The 17723-nt window shown below is 37.5% G+C and overlaps 1 protein-coding gene across 1 annotated transcript in view; it reads left to right on the top strand.

Moving 5' to 3' along the window:
- The window catches only part of ubtd2 (ubiquitin domain containing 2), a 61197-nt gene extending 43757 nt beyond the window's left edge, over positions 1-17440 (top strand). Inside the window, exon 3 of the mRNA XM_078411580.1 lies at positions 14362-17440. Within this exon, the coding sequence (XP_078267706.1) occupies positions 14362-14759 (398 nt within the window). The 3' untranslated portion in view covers positions 14760-17440. The remainder of the gene's footprint in view (positions 1-14361) is intronic.
- The last annotated feature ends 283 nt before the right edge of the window (positions 17441-17723 follow it).

Raw genomic sequence — 17723 nt, 5'->3', positions numbered from 1 at the left:
CCTGAAGCTTCATATGTCACTTATGTGGTTTAAAAAGTGCATGAGTATTAATTGTGTGGCACAAATGGTACTTCAATATTAGTAATGTTTTTTAAGTAAAGGAATAGCAATTACTGGCAAAGAGGTGGTCATTTGGATAATTATGTCCCTGAATGCAAAGAAAGAGGTAAATTGCTAATCCCATTTCTCAGCTCTTGGGCAGCTTTTCAGCCCATGGCCTGAACATTGCAGTTTTTCAAATGTTCATCAAAGTAACTACGTGCATGTGATGAGGATTTCTGTCTCTACAACTTCAAATGCACTTCCTTCATCAATACACAGTTACCTGGGCAGGAGATTGGGGGTGGAGATTTGATGGTTAGTGGGAGAACCAGAAGCACTAGAGCAAGGGAGTTTATCAGGGCAGTTAAATTTGAAATATTCCCCTCTTCCTAGCATCCTGGAGGACAGCAGGGAAAGGGGCAATATTAATATATGATGCTTTATTTTAATTAATATATTATTTCATAGACTGACAACCTCCACTATGATAACAGATCATGTAATTTGCTATAACGATCTCTGTTCTACTTTGACATTTCGTAATGTAAGATTACAGAAGTCATGGTGATGGTAAAATATTACAACTCTTAGTACGTATATCCTTTCTAAATAATTGACACTAGATCAGGGAAGTTGACTGGGTCTTAAGTACACGGGTGTTAACAATTCTCCCTTTTTTTTGGAATTCACGCTTAAAAATTCAGCAACCTGAGAAAAAAAAAGGATTGTTCTCGGTAATTCTGCTTCAGCAACCACTGTTCTGGTCTCGGTCACTTTTTCCTGTTTCAAAATTCTTGGAATTGTAATATAGACTTGTCATTTACAAAAATAATGACGTCAGGAAAGGATCAGTAGTGACCAGAGGGAATATAACCCGGCCAGTCCTGCTGCTTTCATTAATGTGAGGGTGGGGTTGCGAGTATCTTTTACCCCTCCTGTTGGAATTTTGGACACAAGATGATGATTCTTTGGAACTTCTCAGACAAATACAAAGCCAGCAGCACGTCTGTTCCTCAAGCAAGTCACATTCAGTAAATTTTACTAGGTTGAACAAAGAATGTTTAGAAACGGACAAAATGCTGGAGTAACTCAGTGGGACAGGCAACATCTGGACAGAAGGAATGGGTGACGTTTTGGGTCGAGACCCTTCAGTCTGAAGAATGGTTGATGTGAAAAGTCACCCATTCCTTCTGTCCAGAGATGCTGCCTGTCCTGCTGGGTTACTCCAACATTTTGTGTTTATCTTCGATTTAAACCAGCATATGTAGTTCTTTCCTGCACACAATGTTAAAAACAAATTGATTGAAAAATTTAAATAACTTGTCTAGAGATGTACAATGTGCAGATCACTCGGTGAAATCAAGGACACTGAAGATTAAATGTCGGATAGAACCGACAATGGGGAAGCATGGATCAAACTCTGGTCATGATGAATTATTTTATTGTTTTGGTAGGTTGTGATGAATGGAGGTAGGAGACTTGTGCATCACAACCACAGGCATGCATATCTGGAATGAAAAACTTATTTTTCTGCTGTTAATTATGTGTAATATTTCTATTGTTAATCCAAGACTTGTTCTGAAGTTTCTTGGTTTTATTTTTTGTTCTTGGCAAAGGTAATTTGTTTCCATTGTCGCCTTCATAATGGTTATGATCAATTTGAAATTTCATTGCCCCCAGTCCTTATTGCTGCTGAATTAAACTGTTCTTAAACTTTTCTAACCAGTACATATCTTTCAACTTAAAGTAACTTCTCAGAAGGTATATTTTGTGTTCAGATTTCCTGTCCTTGTTTATAAGATATCTTGGGTATTATGCCAATCATGGTGTAAAATGACAAGAAACAAGATAAAATACTTCAAAAAAATGTTTTAGTTGATACACCAGAGAGTCCCAGCTTATTTTAATTTTTACATTCTGGAATATCCAACAATTCTTTGACATTGGGTTAAAATTATTTTTGTTTAGGTTTATTGATATAGTTTGTCTTTTTTGAATGAGCCGCATTGAATGGTTAGTAGGCTAGATAAACATGAATTTATTGTGCGAAAAGGTACTGCTCAAATTGTACGTATTAGCATACAAATTACTGTCCAAAACTAATTTTGCCATTTCAACTTTATTTTAAATTAAAATAAATAGTGGCCATGTCCCAGCTTCAGCTGTGACTGATGAATTTAAGAAGCAGACCTTGTTTCAGATGAAAACATTAATTTGGTCTGCAAGAGTTGTGTTGGCTTGTTTACCAAAACAGTATAAATGAGACTTCCAGGCTAAAATCTGTGTCTCGATAAATTGTTTATTCTTTCTGCCTCATGTGCAATCCTGCTCTGCATAAATGATATAGTATGTTCTCTATTTATTCTTATTCTATAAATAACAATTGGTTGATCTGATTTTACCCCTGTAGCCAGAGGAGTAGACTATCCCCAATAACAGTTCATTTTGCTGTCTGTTCTGTGGTCTGACATTTCATTCTGTGGTGACATGGTGCACGATTATGGTGAAGTCAAAAATTGGTTTCCATTATGCTACAGTTAATGGAATTTCTTGTTTCTTTCTTTGACTCTAAGAGGCAATCGAGGAGCAGCATTGTTCACTTTACATTGCCTTTTAAAAATTTCACAAAGGCCTTTATCTCCATTAACAGGCACTATGGAGCATCCTTACCAAGCTTACTTGTTCACTCCTTGGTCAGGAAGATAATTATCATGTACACTGTCATCTTTCCTATTGATCTAGCTGATATCTGCTGTGCTTACCGAAGGTATCACAAAATGCTGGAGTAACTCAGCGGGTCGGGCTGATACTTGCCGCTCTGCTGTGCTTACTATTTCTTTGCATCCCCATAGATCTCTTTTCTACCAAAACACATCTCGACAAACCCCAAGGTAGACATTGGAATGTTTGTCATCCTGATAGTGTCTTAAATGTCAACAGCGAAGATTCCTAATCAAGATTGGCATTCCATTGTCCATTTCTGTCCTCCAATTTGTTGAAAAGTTCAGCTTTTTACATGAGTTGGGGTTGGTTGTAGGCCCTTCTTATTGATCTGGGGATTTTGTGTTTCAACATATCCTTAGTCATTCATTCCGTTCCTTCACCAATATAGATCCAGTGATTTTAGCTTTTAAACCATTCTGCTGCATCACTTGATGTTCTTTTTCAAGGCAAGGCAAGTTTATTTATATAGACATTTTAGCAACAGGGCAATTCAAAGTGCTTTACATAAAATATTAAAGAGTAATTAAAAGCAATCAAAAACAGTCATTAAAGAGAACAGAAAATAAAAACAAGCTAAAATAGAATAAGACAGGTATAAAATACATGAATAAAACTTGCAGTGCAGTGGAAGAAATTAATAATTATTTCATTTAATAAAAGGCAGCGTCAAACAGAAAAGTCTTCAGCCTTTATTTAAAAGAACTAATTTGCAGCAGACCTGCAGTTTTCTGGGAGTTTGTTCCACATATGTGGTGAATAAGAACTAAACGCTGCTTCTCCATGTTTAGTTCTGACTCTGGGGACAGAAAGCAGACCTGTCCCAGACGACCTGAGAGGTCCGGATGGTTCATAATGTAGCAGAAGATCAGAAAAGTATTTTGGCCCTAAACCATTCAGTGCTTTATAAACCAACAGTAGTATTTTGAAATCAATTCTTTGACGGACTGAAAGCAAGTGTAAAGACCTCAGAACTGGAGTGATGTGATCCACTTTCTTGGTAAAAAGGTCACCTACTCTGGAATCAGTTCTTTATTTGGGAGGGTTTTTATCTTGCTTTAATTGGGAATCGATGTAAGTGTATTGAGACTCTTGAAAACATCCAATCTTTCCATCAAAACATTCTGACGTTATATGGTTTATCTCAAAGCTTGTGAAAACAACTGTGGTTCACAGACTCTCTGGTCCTACTGTTTCAAAAATGTAGAATGCGTAGTTAACTTTCTGTTTATTTCCCTCTGATTTGAATCATTCTGAGTGGTGGAATTTTGCTTTATCCTTTTGCCATCAGTATAATATTTTTCAAGATTTTTGTTTGGATGTTTTCTTCTTTGAACTTTTTAGATTTTTTGTGTACAAACTGTGATGTGATATTACTTTGCACTTATGTACCTTTAGGATTATGCCTGCAAATTTGTTTTGATTACTGATCTGAATGGCAAGTGAATTTTTCCAATGACTTGCATATTTTTTTCATCTAGATTTCTGTTCCATAATCTTGTGTTCCCAATTATTGCATCCTTCTTGCAGAGCTTCTTAAACTGGTGAATGGTTCACCCAAGGGTGAATGAAATTATTTTGGGGGTGACTGAAACTAGATATTTTATACATATTTTTTCTATACTTAAAAAAAGGCTTTGCCATTAAAGTGTTTAGTAAGCTCTTATTGGTTTTAATGGCAGTGGAGCTGGAAATTTGATATGATTTTTCTCTCTACGTATGGTTTTCTAATTTCAAAGTAGCAGGATATTTCCCAAATTTACTAAGATGTTTCTAAGAATCTAATTCTAAGTTCTAAGACAGTTGTTTACTAACATTACTTTATGTAAACTTGAAAAATTCTAATAATTTTTCTGTTCTTAATTTTTTTTTGTCACTCCTAGTTGGGAGGATGGGAGGGCGCCAAGCTTTTCAGAACTAAGCAACAGACAATGTTGTGATGATGTTTTGAGCATGCATGTGACAGATACATGTCAGTACACATGCATAACTTAAAATATATCTGGATGTGGAAGAACCATCTTCTGGAGAGAAGTATACCAAATATGGCAAGTTGATATTTGGTGGTATTGTGAGCTTTCGTCGGGGAGAGTTATAGAAAGTTAAATTAGTTGGATACTAATATATTAAATCACATACTCCATAGTTTTTTGAGCTAGTTTTCCAAGAAAATATTTATTTTCCAAGTAATCAAAGCCCGAAAGAGTAGGATGGGGCTGACGCCCAATGTTTAGACGTTGGAATGGTTTTTTATCATTCCAATAGAATGATTTTCCAGCTCCAGTGATAATTAAACTTTTTTTCACTCCTAGTTTTCTTTACATATTTTTAAGATGTTCAAAAAGTTGAATAAAATAAACACATAAGAAATGAATTGCTCATGTGACAAAATAAATTATATATAAAATTATACATAAGGGCGAATAAGACGAAAATTACCAAAAGACAACAAAATTTAGTCGCGGATGAATGAAATGTTGTGATAAAGACGCAAGGGTGAATGACAGTGAAATTGTTTAAGAAGCACTGCTCTATGCAATGGATATTCTTTTGATCATTTTATATTATCTGCACTCTTTCTCTTCCATTTCCCCTATTTTTGCATTTCCCAATGGGTGAGTCATTTTTGTTTCTATTGTGAGAGTGCACTGACTCTGTTCCTTTTTGCAAGACTAATCCAGAAATTAGTTGATTATTGAGCATTTTCATTTGCTTGATTGTATTCATTTCTGCCCTATGTTATAGCTTATACAAAGATTTCTGCCATAATGTGATAGTTGCATTCCTAAGAAACCTTGTGTTATAGAAAATTACATTATAAAGACATTTGGGGAAAGGGGGTCAAGGGGAAAAAAGTTTCAGACTCGCAATAACAAAGTTATCTTTCCTGTAGGATTTACAAAGATACAGGCCCTTTTAGACAATAGACAATAGACAATAGACAATAGGTGCAGGAGTAGGCCATTCAGCCCTTCGAGCCAGCACCGCCATTCAATGCGATCATGGCTGATCACTCTCAATCAGTACCCCGTTCCTGCCTTCTCCCCATACCCCCTCACTCCGCTATCCTTAAGAGCTCTATCCAGCTCTCTCTTGAAAGCATCCAACGAACTGGCCTCCACTGCCTTCTGAGGCAGAGAATTCCACACCTTCACCACCCTCTGACTGAAAAAGTTCTTCCTCATCTCCGTTCTAAATGGCCTACCCCTTATTCTCAAACTGTGGCCCCTTGTTCTGGACTCCCCCAACATTGGGAACATGTTATCTGCCTCTAATGTGTCCAATCCCCTAATTATCTTATATGTTTCAATAAGATCCCCCCTCATCCTTCTAAATTCCAGTGTATACAAGCCCAATCGCTCCAGCCTTTCAACATACGACAGTCCCGCCATTCCGGGAATTAACCTAGTGAACCTACGCTGCACGCCCTCCATAGCAAGAATATCCTTCCTCAAATTTGGAGACCAAAACTGCACACAGTACTCCAGGTGCGGTCTCACCAGGGCCCGGTCTCACCAGGGCCCGGTACAACTGTAGAAGGACCTCTTTGCTCCTATACTCAACTCCTCTTGTTACGAAGGCCAACATTCCATTGGCTTTCTTCACTGCCTGCTGAACCTGCATGCTTCCTTTCATTGACTGATGCACTAGGACACCCAGATCTCGTTGAACTCCCCCTCCTCCTAACTTGACACCATTCAGATAATAATCTGCCTTTCTATTCTTACTTCCAAAGTGAATAACCTCACACTTATCTACATTAAACTGCATCTGCCATGTATCCGCCCACTCACGCAACCTGTCCAAGTCACCCTGCAGCCTTATTGCATCTTCCTCACAATTCACACTACCCCCCAACTTAGTATCATCTGCAAATTTGCTAATGGTACTTTTAATCCCTTCGTCTAAGTCATTAATGTATATCGTAAATAGCTGGGGTCCCAGCACCGAACCTTGCGGTACCCCACTGGTCACTGCCTGCCATTCCGAAAGGGACCCATTTATCCCCACTCTTTGCTTTCTGTCTGTCAACCAATTTTCTATCCATGTCAGTACCCTACCCCCAATACCATGTGCCCTAATTTTACCCACTAATCTCCTATGTGGGACCTTGTCGAAGGCTTTTCTGAAAGTCGAGGTACACCACATCCACTGACTCTCCCTTGTCAATTTTCCTAGTTACATCCTCAAAAAATTCCAGTAGATTTGTCAAGCATGATTTCCCCTTCGTAAATCCATGCTGACTCGGAAATTGGAGGAGTCATAGTGAGGCCCACTGCAAATTGGAGGAACAGCACCTCATATTTCGCTTGGCCAGCATACAGCCCAGCGGTATGAACATTGACTTCTCTAACTTTAGATAGCTCCTCTGTTCCTCACTTCCCCTCCCCCTTCCCAGTTCTTCCACTCTTCCTGTCTCCACCTATATCCTTTCTTTGTCCCCCCCCCCCCCTTTGACATCAGTCTCGGCCCGAAATGTCACCCATTCCTTCGCTCCAGAGATGCTGCCTGACCCACTGAGTTACTCCAGCATTTTGTGATACCTTGTATTTGAGTTTGCAGAACTCCAATGATTAGGCCCACTAATCCCTCCTCCACTCCCTTCAATCTGCATTTACTGAGTGTCCGAGACAATTGTAAAAAAAAAAAAGATCTTTTCACCTGTTTTTTGCCTCAGGCTTTGGAATTAATATTATGGATGACTTGATTTCAGAGCTTGAGTGCACACTGAAGTTTTCAAGGATAGCATTGTGATTTGTACCTTCTGTTTAACCTATTTAGAGTCGTAGAACCATACAACAAGGAAACGGACCTTTCAGCATCCCACGTTATTCATGCCAGCTGAGATGTCTTATGTGCATTGAAGCTAGTGTCATTGCCTGGGTTTGCCCCATATCCTTCTAAACCTCATCTGTGTACTTGTAAACATTATTATTGTATCTGTCGCTATAGTTTCCTCTGACAGCTCATTCCAGATACCCACCAGCTTCCATGTGGATAAAATTGCCCCTTGGGTTATTTTTTAATCTTTCCCTTTCATCTTAAAACTATGCTTTCTTGTTTTTTTATTCCCCTACTCTGCTCTGGAGGGGAGGGGGGGGAAGGAGGGAAAAAGACTGATCATAAATCATCACTGTGCCACTTATGATTTTGTATACCTCCGTAATGTTACAACCTCCTACGCTCCAGGGAAGAGCGTCCCGGCCTCTCCATATAAGTCAAGCCCTCCAGCCCAGTAAGATCCTTGTGTACCTTTTCTGCACCCTTTCGAAACTTCCTATAGCTGGTGACAAGAACTCTGCTCAATATTCCAAGTATGGTCTCACCGACAACTTGAACATTTCAGCATGATGTCTCAACTTGTCCTAACCAATGAAAGCAAGTATGTCAAATGACTCTTGTACTCATCTTTTCAAAAGATCTAATAATTTCTCCATTCCTTGTGCCTTTCAGAACAATACTAAATATTGGAATACATTTAAGTTTAGATTTTCCTAATTCTTCTACCATAGCATTGATCTCTCGGCCCATAAAAGCCTGAAATGTTGCAGAGATCGTCTTTTTTTCCCTGGTATTCACATAATCACATCATCTAGTATTTGTTTTCAATTTCTTCATTCAGACTTTAAATCAATAGAGATTTTTCCCCGCTGATTTAACCACTGCCACAGTGTTGCGTCTCTTTATTGTTTCCCTGGGTACAGTATGTTAATTGCACCAGACTGAAATCTGTGGCTCAGCAACTTATTCTTTTAGCTTTCATGTGCTGTGCAGCTGATACATTGTGTTCTCTCCATTCAGAATATTGCACATCATTAAATGACACAGTACAACAAGAACAAAAGTTAATCGCAAAATGGATAATAATAATAGCATTTTTCATAAAGTTTAATTAAAACAAACTCCTTGCTAAAGAGGATTTCACTGTGGACAGATACAAATGATAAATCCTTACGTTTGAAAGTATGGAATAAAGAGATTCATTGGGCCCTTGAGGGCTAAAATGCAAAGTTCTGACTTCATTGAAGGCACTTGTTTTAAATATTAGTAGGAAGAGATTTTAGTAAAAAGAGATTACACCTTTTTTTAAGAATACTCTTTAATGCTTTTAAGCTGTATCCTGTAATAGAAAACATGTTTATTTTGGAAATAAATATTTAGAAATATCCACCCATCCATGGATAACGTATTTAAATATCACATTGTTTTAAATACCTGCGGGGTTTTTTTGTCCTTTATTAATTTGGGATTCTGTTAATTTAATTCAAATATATGTTAGGCAGCATTAGTATGCCCATGTGGTAAAGAACCAGCCTAATTTTAATATCCCCTGAGAATGCCTTTATGACATGGGTGATTGCATTATTCTAGGGACCTTTACGATTTATATGGAGCCTGGCTTCTGATGCAGTGCATTTAAGCTAGGGCAAAAGACTCTTAGGGGAAATTATTGGTGTTTTAGATTCTCTGATCGTTTGCATTTGTTTACATTTGGACAAATTGCACACAATTCACGGTGCAGCTGATGAATTTTCAGCCACTGACGTCAGTTGCACTGAAGAACTGAGTGGAGCTGGTGTAAATTTGTGAGATGTGAAATAAATTTGGGTCACCAAACTGCAAATCTATGTGATTCGAATCAGCGATGTGGCATTAAAAAAACAATCTTCAAAATTACATAAACTGATTTTTTAAAAGTCAGATTTTCTGGCAAAAGTAATGCGTGTTTCGTTCCAATGCAGTCACTATTTTATTCACCAAAGGGTGTGTGCAATGCTGGTGTTGTGGTTGGGGAGCAGCTCGGAACCAGAACTGCAGATGTTTTTCCTCCGCTTTATTGAATCCATCTCAGTGCAGGCAGATGTTCAAATATTTTGCTGCAACCTCGCCTCATATCAAACTGTTGTGCTTTATATGTTTGTAGATCAATAGTATATGAACGATGATTGGCAGCCTATAGATGTGATCAAGACCATTTTTAGCTTGGCAACTAGGCAGCTATCTGGAATCTCCAATGGACCTTTTAATAAGTTTGAGACTCTCATGATATTTATGTTTCATTACTGCCAACCACCATAATTTTAAATTGCATACTGTTCTTATTGCTTGGTCCAATCAAATAAATCGTGGTTGTGTGCCATCCTGTACATTTTGCGGCTATTTACAGTCTATTTGTCTATTTCTTTCCCTTCATCCTGATCTCATCAGTGCGTCATGACTTTTGACAGGCCTCTCAAGGGACTGGTACATTTTGACCAACAAAAAGAATTGCAAGCAATTAATAGATGTGCGACAGAAGGCAAATTGTAGTGATCTAGGAAATAAAAAGGGAAGGGGACCAATGGAATTGTTGCACCACAAGTCTGGAGTATTGGCTGGAAGGAGTGATTATGTGAGTTAATGATGTTAATCAATTGGCTTGTTTGTGAAGGAATAGTCTTTTAATTAGCACATCAGTTCTTTTGTATTTGTGCGGAAAACATTACAAACTTGTCACAGTGTGCTGGAATGGGTTGGAGAACATGGATTGGGGATGTTTTGGGTCTGGGCCCTTCCCCAGACTGATTGTGTGGGGGAGGAAGGGAGCAAAGCAGGAAGAGAGGAAGGGGTAGGATAAAGACTGGCAGGTAATAGGTTGTTGCAGGTAAGGTTATCTTTGATCAACAGATGGTGCACAAAAGACAGAGGTGAAAAGACAGAAAGGTTTCAGACAAAAGGATTGAAGAGTTGTGATTTGTGAAGCTAGAGGAAGGAATGTAGGTTGATGCGAAGGGCGAGGGGGAAAATAGGTGTGACTGGTTCCTCCAGTTTGCGTTACAAAATTGTTTGTATTCGATGTATCTTGGCTCTTTCCAAATCCATTGATGGGGCCAGTTTAATTCTTATTGATCATAATATGGTGGTTTTGGTACAACTAAATGGCTTACTAGGCTATTTTAGGGAGCATTTGAGTCAACCATACTGTCGCTTGGCCTGGTATTGCATGAAATCACATTGATCTGTTTTCATGCATTATAATGTTGTGAATCTTCATTTTTAATGTATTCCTTCTGCTTTACCCAACTTTTACATCTATATGACACACCAAGTATTAAAGTAATGTCTTTTGCTGTACCTAACTTGTATTTCTATTCCTCATACCAAGTATACTTGTTTCGGTAGTGGTGACTGCCAAATTGGGTATTTTTTATACAAGACAATTTTGCTTTGCTCTTCGGCTATGAGTGAGAGCAAAGACGTGTGCAAAAAATGAACCATTGGAATAACTCAGTGGGTCACGCACCCTTTGTGGAGGGAATGGATAGACAATGTTTCGGGTCAGGACCTTCTTTTAGACTGAAGGTCATCCCCTCTACAGATGCTGTCTGACCTGCTAAATTCCCCCAGCTGTTTGTTTTTCTTGCGCAAGATTCCAGCATCTGCAATTTCCTGTGAGGGCAAAATCTTCTTTTCTTTTTCTCTTGTACCTTTTCAACTGGGAGTAGAAAATATTTCATCCTGTTTAGTTTGGACCAGCTAATCACAATAGTTGAAAAACAAACAAAACAGAAAAATGCTAGACATGCTCAGCAGATCAGGCAGCATCTGTGGAAAGACAAACGGAATTAATGTTTCAGATTGTAGATCCTTCATCAGAATGACATGACTTAATCCTAGGCTCAAAGAAGTGGTGTACTTTGTTCACAAAAGGACATTATAATTGACAGAAAGAACAAGCAATTTATATCCATTCTATTGAAGAAAGGACTCCCAAATCCTGAGGTGCACAATGATCACGGTATTCATTTTAATTGGTCTTCCAACTGAAAAGGGGAAAAAAAACTCTAGTTCAGAACAAGACTGTCATCAGTGGCCGTCTTCAGTATGATTGATTAAAAAGTACTTCAAATTATCCACAACCAGCTTTGTCCCACATTGTGTTTTACAAAGTTCAAGCAAGCCATTTATATTAGTTGCAACAGTTAAGAAAAGTCAGACTATTAAAAGAAGCAAAGACGAAATTTGCAGAGGCTACGGACATAATTTTTCAATCACCCCTGGCTTTAGGAGTGGAGCTTGGGTTTACTTTTTTTATTTTTAAAAGTAAGAAAATGCTAAACACAATAATTATTGGTCAGTAAACTTATCTTCAATAATGGGGAAATTATTGGGGGGGTTTTCAGGAGCGGTATTAACTTTGGCATGTTTTACTTGACTTGATTACATTTTTTGAGCAGGGTTAAAAAGGGTCATGTGGTGGTTGATGCAGTGCACATAGAATTCAGTAAGACTTTGGACAAGGTCCCACATGAGAGGCTGTTCACAAAAATGAATACATAACATTCAAGGGAGACTGCCAAGTTGAAACCAAAAATGGGCTCATAACAGGTTGACAGATGGTGTTACGACTGAAAGCTGGTTACCATGTGTTTCACAAGACACTGTACTCTGGCACTTGCTTATTGTTCACATTAATGATTTAGACATAAATGGAAGGGGTGCAATTTTGAGGATTAGGGTCGACACAAAAATTGGTTGTGGTCAATATGGAAGAAGAAAGCTTTTGACTTGGAGAGGACATAGATGGGTAGAAACTGTTAAATAGAATTTAATCCAAAAATATATGAAGTAATGCATTTGAGGAAAGGCACCAAATGAATGGATTAGAAAGTAATGAGAAATATGGAATTGAGCAACTGAAGGAAATATTTCCAGATCATTAAAGATAGGACAGATCGGTAGGTGGTTTAAAAAAGCATAAAGCATAAAGCACGCACACGCACGCACACAGACGCACGCACACACACAGACGCGCACAGACACAGAAGCACACAGACACACAGAGACACAGACACACACACACAGAGACACTAATAATACTTAAAATATAATAATGTAAGAATATAAAATGTTATATTGTATATCTATTAATATATATTAATCTCTTACAGGGGAGGGGGGCGTGGGGTTCTGACTGATGCCCGGGTTGAGGGGGGGTTGAGTGTGGGTGGGGGGGAGGGAATGAGGGGGGATGGAGTGGGTGAGTGGGGTGGGGGAGGAGAAGGGGGTGATGGGGGTGGGGGAGGGGAGAGTGCTAGACCAATGCAGGAGAACTTTGGGCCCAACGGGTCCACCCTGTTCTAGTAGCCTTTGACTTTTCAAAATGATGCGCTACTTAATTTTGTGTTAAGCTTTTCTATCTAAATCATGAAATCAGAGGCAAGTCTGCTGACTGCTTACAGTGGATTCCATTCAGTAGCATTGCCTGCTTTTTCCACATAGCATACAACTTATTTTTAAATTCCAATTTTACCCAATTTTAATTTTGAAAGCCACAATTGAATCTCACCATTGCATGAAGGCAGATGATTCCGTATCATAAACTGTAAAGTAAAATGTCCTTGCACCATTTGTGGATCTTTTGCAAATCACTTTTAATCTGTGTCTTGATCATTGCACTAAAGGTCCAGGTAGCCTCCAATTTCACTTTTCAACCTATCACGATTGTGTTCACTCTCTCTTTCTCTGCTTTGAAAAACAACCCAACTATGCCATTTTCTGCATTCCTTGCAACAGAAGTCCGTCAGCCCATAAAATCTTTTTTTCACTCTCTAGGGTCGTCACATCCTTGAGTTGTGGCAGAATCGATATCTTTGAGTAAAGCTTGCATTTGTGTTCCAAGCTCTCCTTATTTGTACTTTATTAACTGTTTTCTCAGCCTCCGTTATCAGACTCTTGAACGGATCTGTCATAAGCTTAAGAATATCCTAGTCAAGAGTGTTTTATTGTCATATATTTCCCAGATAGAACAAAATTCTTACTTGCAACAGCACAATATTTCTAAAACATAGAACAGAAAGAAGATCCTGAATATGTGATTGAGGGGTGATCATGTGATTCTTTTAACTGAAAAAATGTGAAATTAAATCGTTGGTTATTTGAATTCTGTAATAAAAATAGAAAACTGGAACTACACTACACGTATGGTTGCAACTGTTATAAGGAATAGCTGAAAATAATAATTTAACATAAATTAGTGGCCTGCCCATAATATTTGTGATTATCGTGTAAATTCAAATGATTTTAGTTTTGAATTATTTTGTTTGATATATTAAAGTTTACTCCTTCATTAATCACACTACTATTTTTGATCCCAAACTTTGGGCATGGGATCCTTGGCTCAAGATTCAGCTGCACTAAAGATTCAAGAACAAAAGAAAGATTAGGCCTTTGCTGCATGTCTTGGGGATATGGAAAATAATTATTGGGCCAGTGCCTCGTTTTGAGGGACGGGAAAACTGCTAGGGAGTGAATGTCCCAGAACTCTACTGAAGATCAAGTGTGGGAAAGAAGTAAACAATGAGGATAATTGCATAATGCTGGAGAAAAAAAATGGCATTTTGCAAGTGAATTTCCAACTGCGTGTTTTCTAAAAGGAACTTTCTTCACTAATTATGTACATCTACTTCCCACATTTAAAGATGAGACTGAGGTTCAAACTAGAATAGCTTGTATTGCTTATTTTTAATGCTTCTATGCACACAAAAATGAATCCTGCCAATGACAGGAAATGTTTGTCATTTGTGACTGACTGTTTCTTTTTGCTTCCACCCACAGGAGTCCTTACAGAATGTTATGATGAACTTGGGAATAGGTATCAACTTCCAGTTTACTGCCTTGCACCTCCAATCAATATGATTGAAGAGAAAAGTGACTTGGAGACTCTGGACATCCCAGAACCCTCACCAAACACTGGACAAGAATGTCAGCTGCGGCTGCGGCTCTCCACGGGAAAAGACCTGAAGCTTCTTGTCCGCAGTACAGATACAGTCTATCACATGAAACGGCGTTTGCACACAACAGAGGGAGTAGAGCCCTCCAGCCAGAGATGGTTCTTTTCTGGCCGACCGCTGACAGACAAAATGAAATTGGAGGAGCTGAAAATCCCCAAAGACTATGTGGTGCAGGTCATCATCAGTCAACCTTTGCAGACTCCTACCCCTGTGGAAAATTGACTCCTTTTGAATCTTTTTAGACTATTATTCCTATCTACGCAAGAACTTTCACTTAATGTCACCTGCAGTCCCATCCGTGATGAGGACTTCCAGAATGGTGTTCCTATTCCTGTTGTTCTACTTAAGTTTAGAGCACAGCAGTTTATGCCAAGAAAGCAACTCAGGAGAGGCTCCAGTTCATTCATATCTTTCCAGGATTTGCTTTTCTTATTAGAAGACTTTGTGGATGCATGTCTGACCCAGATAGGTTTTTTTCGATAAATGGGCTGTATTGTCCAGTGAAATAAATCTAGCTGCAAATGTGTGGCCACCATTTTATGCATTACTTAGCTACAAAGTTACTTTATAAATCGTAAGTAGCAGTTTTTAAATGGTGCACACATACTGTCAAATCATAAGACTACACACAATCATGGCATTAGATTTTCCTTCAGGGATAATAACGTCAGTGAAACTGAATCATTTAGAGTCGATTGTTTGGTTTTTAATTACTTTTAATTTTACAGCATGCAGACTTATGGAGGCTTATCTTTCTGGATTAGTGGCAAAGTAATTTATTGATAATGTATAAAAAGTACAGCCATTCATAAGTCAGTCTCTTTTTGTTTTGACTTTAGCAATTGTCAGTCTGTGCTGAGTTACATATTTTGTAGTGGAAAAAAATTAAACATTAAAATTGGTGAAGAGGGTTAATAGCCATGGTTTTGCTTGCATTTTTGTAATCTCTTTTTCAGTCGGCTGATGACTCCTAGAATGTGCATCTGCACAGGATTGGACCTGATGATGATATTGTTAAAGGTCAAATAGTCTGCTGACTGTCTTATGAAGAACTGAAAAAGGTGTTGTCTGTTTCTGTAAAACTGCAGTGCAGCATAAATTGTCACATTACAGTGAAGGAAGAAAAAAAATCTTCAGTTAGCTCCACAAACTAATTAGCCATATTCCACATGATCACCTAATTAGCATACACTCATTTGCTTTTTATTGTTTTGAATAATGTTTTTTTTAATTGAAAGCTGATTTTTATTTGGGATCTCAACTTTTTAAGCATTCCAAGAGCTTCAGTGTTGAAACATTAGCAGTTTAAACATTATTATTGAATGCAAAGAATCAGCTTAAACAAATACAACATTTTGTTTATTTGTCAAAACTATTCAATAGTTCTCAACATTTAAAATGAAAATACTTAATTTTTCTCAATATTTTTCTTTGCAGTGTACATTTTAGATCAGTTGTAGAACCTTTAGAATTATACCTTCCATATATCATTGTTCAAATAAAAATATTTATTTTTGACACCAAATGTTTGGCAGTAGGATGATTGTTAGGAAGGGAAAGTTGTGATACCATATTTACATAAAAAGTACAATTTCTTCGCATTTAATTTGATGTTTCATGTTAGTTTCCTAGTTTTTTATTGCCTATTTGGGAGCCATGAATACAATATTCTCAGTAAATGTATTATGTAACTCTAGTTAAGTATAAAAGGAATGATCATTTGGTGTTAGCTTAGATGTAAACATAGGTCCATGTTGTGCCTGAGATATGGAACACTGCTTTTAAATTAAAAGCTTATAGTTTTTCCTATTAACCTTGGGTAGGAAAAAGAAAGAGATTTCAATTTGTACGTTACTGTCCACCTAAAAAGTAATTGTAGTACTATTATTCCACTTCAACGTTCAATCATTTGGTATTCGATTTTTAATTTGTACCAGTTTGGAAAGGAATGTTGTTATACAGAAGATTGTTTCTAGTTGGATTATACCTAGTTGGATTTCATTTATGCATTGTCATTTTGGTACTTGCAGTACTAAACCTTATGAATAAATTGTCATGGTGTACTGGGAAGTGTCTTGAACATTTGTATATTCCAATGTAATAACTGTTCATTGACTGGCTTATTATTACTGAAAGGGCGGATATTGTTTCCCAAACCAATTGTCTAAAAGTTTCAGTTTCACTGATCAAAAGCTGTTCTGAAAAACATTTGTGATAATTTTAGATTTTCTTTGCAGTATTTATTTTGACCTTTATGCTACATAGTATAGTATTTAAAGTGAACTGGAGCAAATGCAGTAATTATCCCTTGGTAAAGCACAACAAAATAAACAGTTGTACAACAAAGTCACTTTTTTAAAAAAATATTGAAATGTTTTAAGCATTTATTTTGTAGTTCATAATAGTACTGGGGCTATTGAATTGGTTTTATATCTTACATTCAAAGTTGCAAAATAAAAGTCTTAATATAATGAGGTTTCAATCATGCTTTTCAACTTCCATGCTGCAGGCTTTTGCCATTTCCTCTTTAAGGAACAATAGTTTTTTTTTAATGTTTTATAACTGTACGTTTGAATTTTCACAGATGATGTTGGGACGGTGTCCTCTGCTTTATACACGTTCCAATACAGTTTGTGCTCTTAATGTGCAGTACAATGATGTAAGATCTGTACATTGTAATAAATGATTATTTGTCATAAAAGACCAGTGAATGTTTGGTTATGAATGCTTTATGATACACAAATAAATAAACCAAATGTTTGTAATTGCAGCCCATCAATCAGTTACCTGAATTACAATTTAACTCCAACCCCTTTCATTTATTTGAATATTCTAAGGAATGTTGCAGCAATCAACTTTTCTCCTTTGGATGAGAAGTGTTTCTCATTTGGGTTAAGAAAAAGCGAAACTCATAATAAACTTAAACTTGCCCTTTTACTGTTTGTGCGTTTCCATTTTCTAAACTCTTCTGTTAAGCTCTATAAATTTCAGCATTGAAACATTTCATTTACTTTGCCTTTATCAATTCATTTACAAACCTAATGCCACCGCCACCTTTTTGTTGTTATGAAATTCTACTTAATTTCCAGATTGAGTAACTTGGTGATGGTTGGGGATTAGTGAATGTTGTTACTCAGACAGCAATGGCTTTGATCTGTGCTGCCCACATCAACAACCTCCCTTGGC

This window comes from Rhinoraja longicauda, chromosome 14 (genome assembly GCF_053455715.1).
Source record: "Rhinoraja longicauda isolate Sanriku21f chromosome 14, sRhiLon1.1, whole genome shotgun sequence".
Classification (NCBI taxonomy): Eukaryota; Metazoa; Chordata; class Chondrichthyes; order Rajiformes; family Arhynchobatidae; genus Rhinoraja; species Rhinoraja longicauda.
This window is presented reverse-complemented; position numbering and strand designations above follow the sequence as displayed.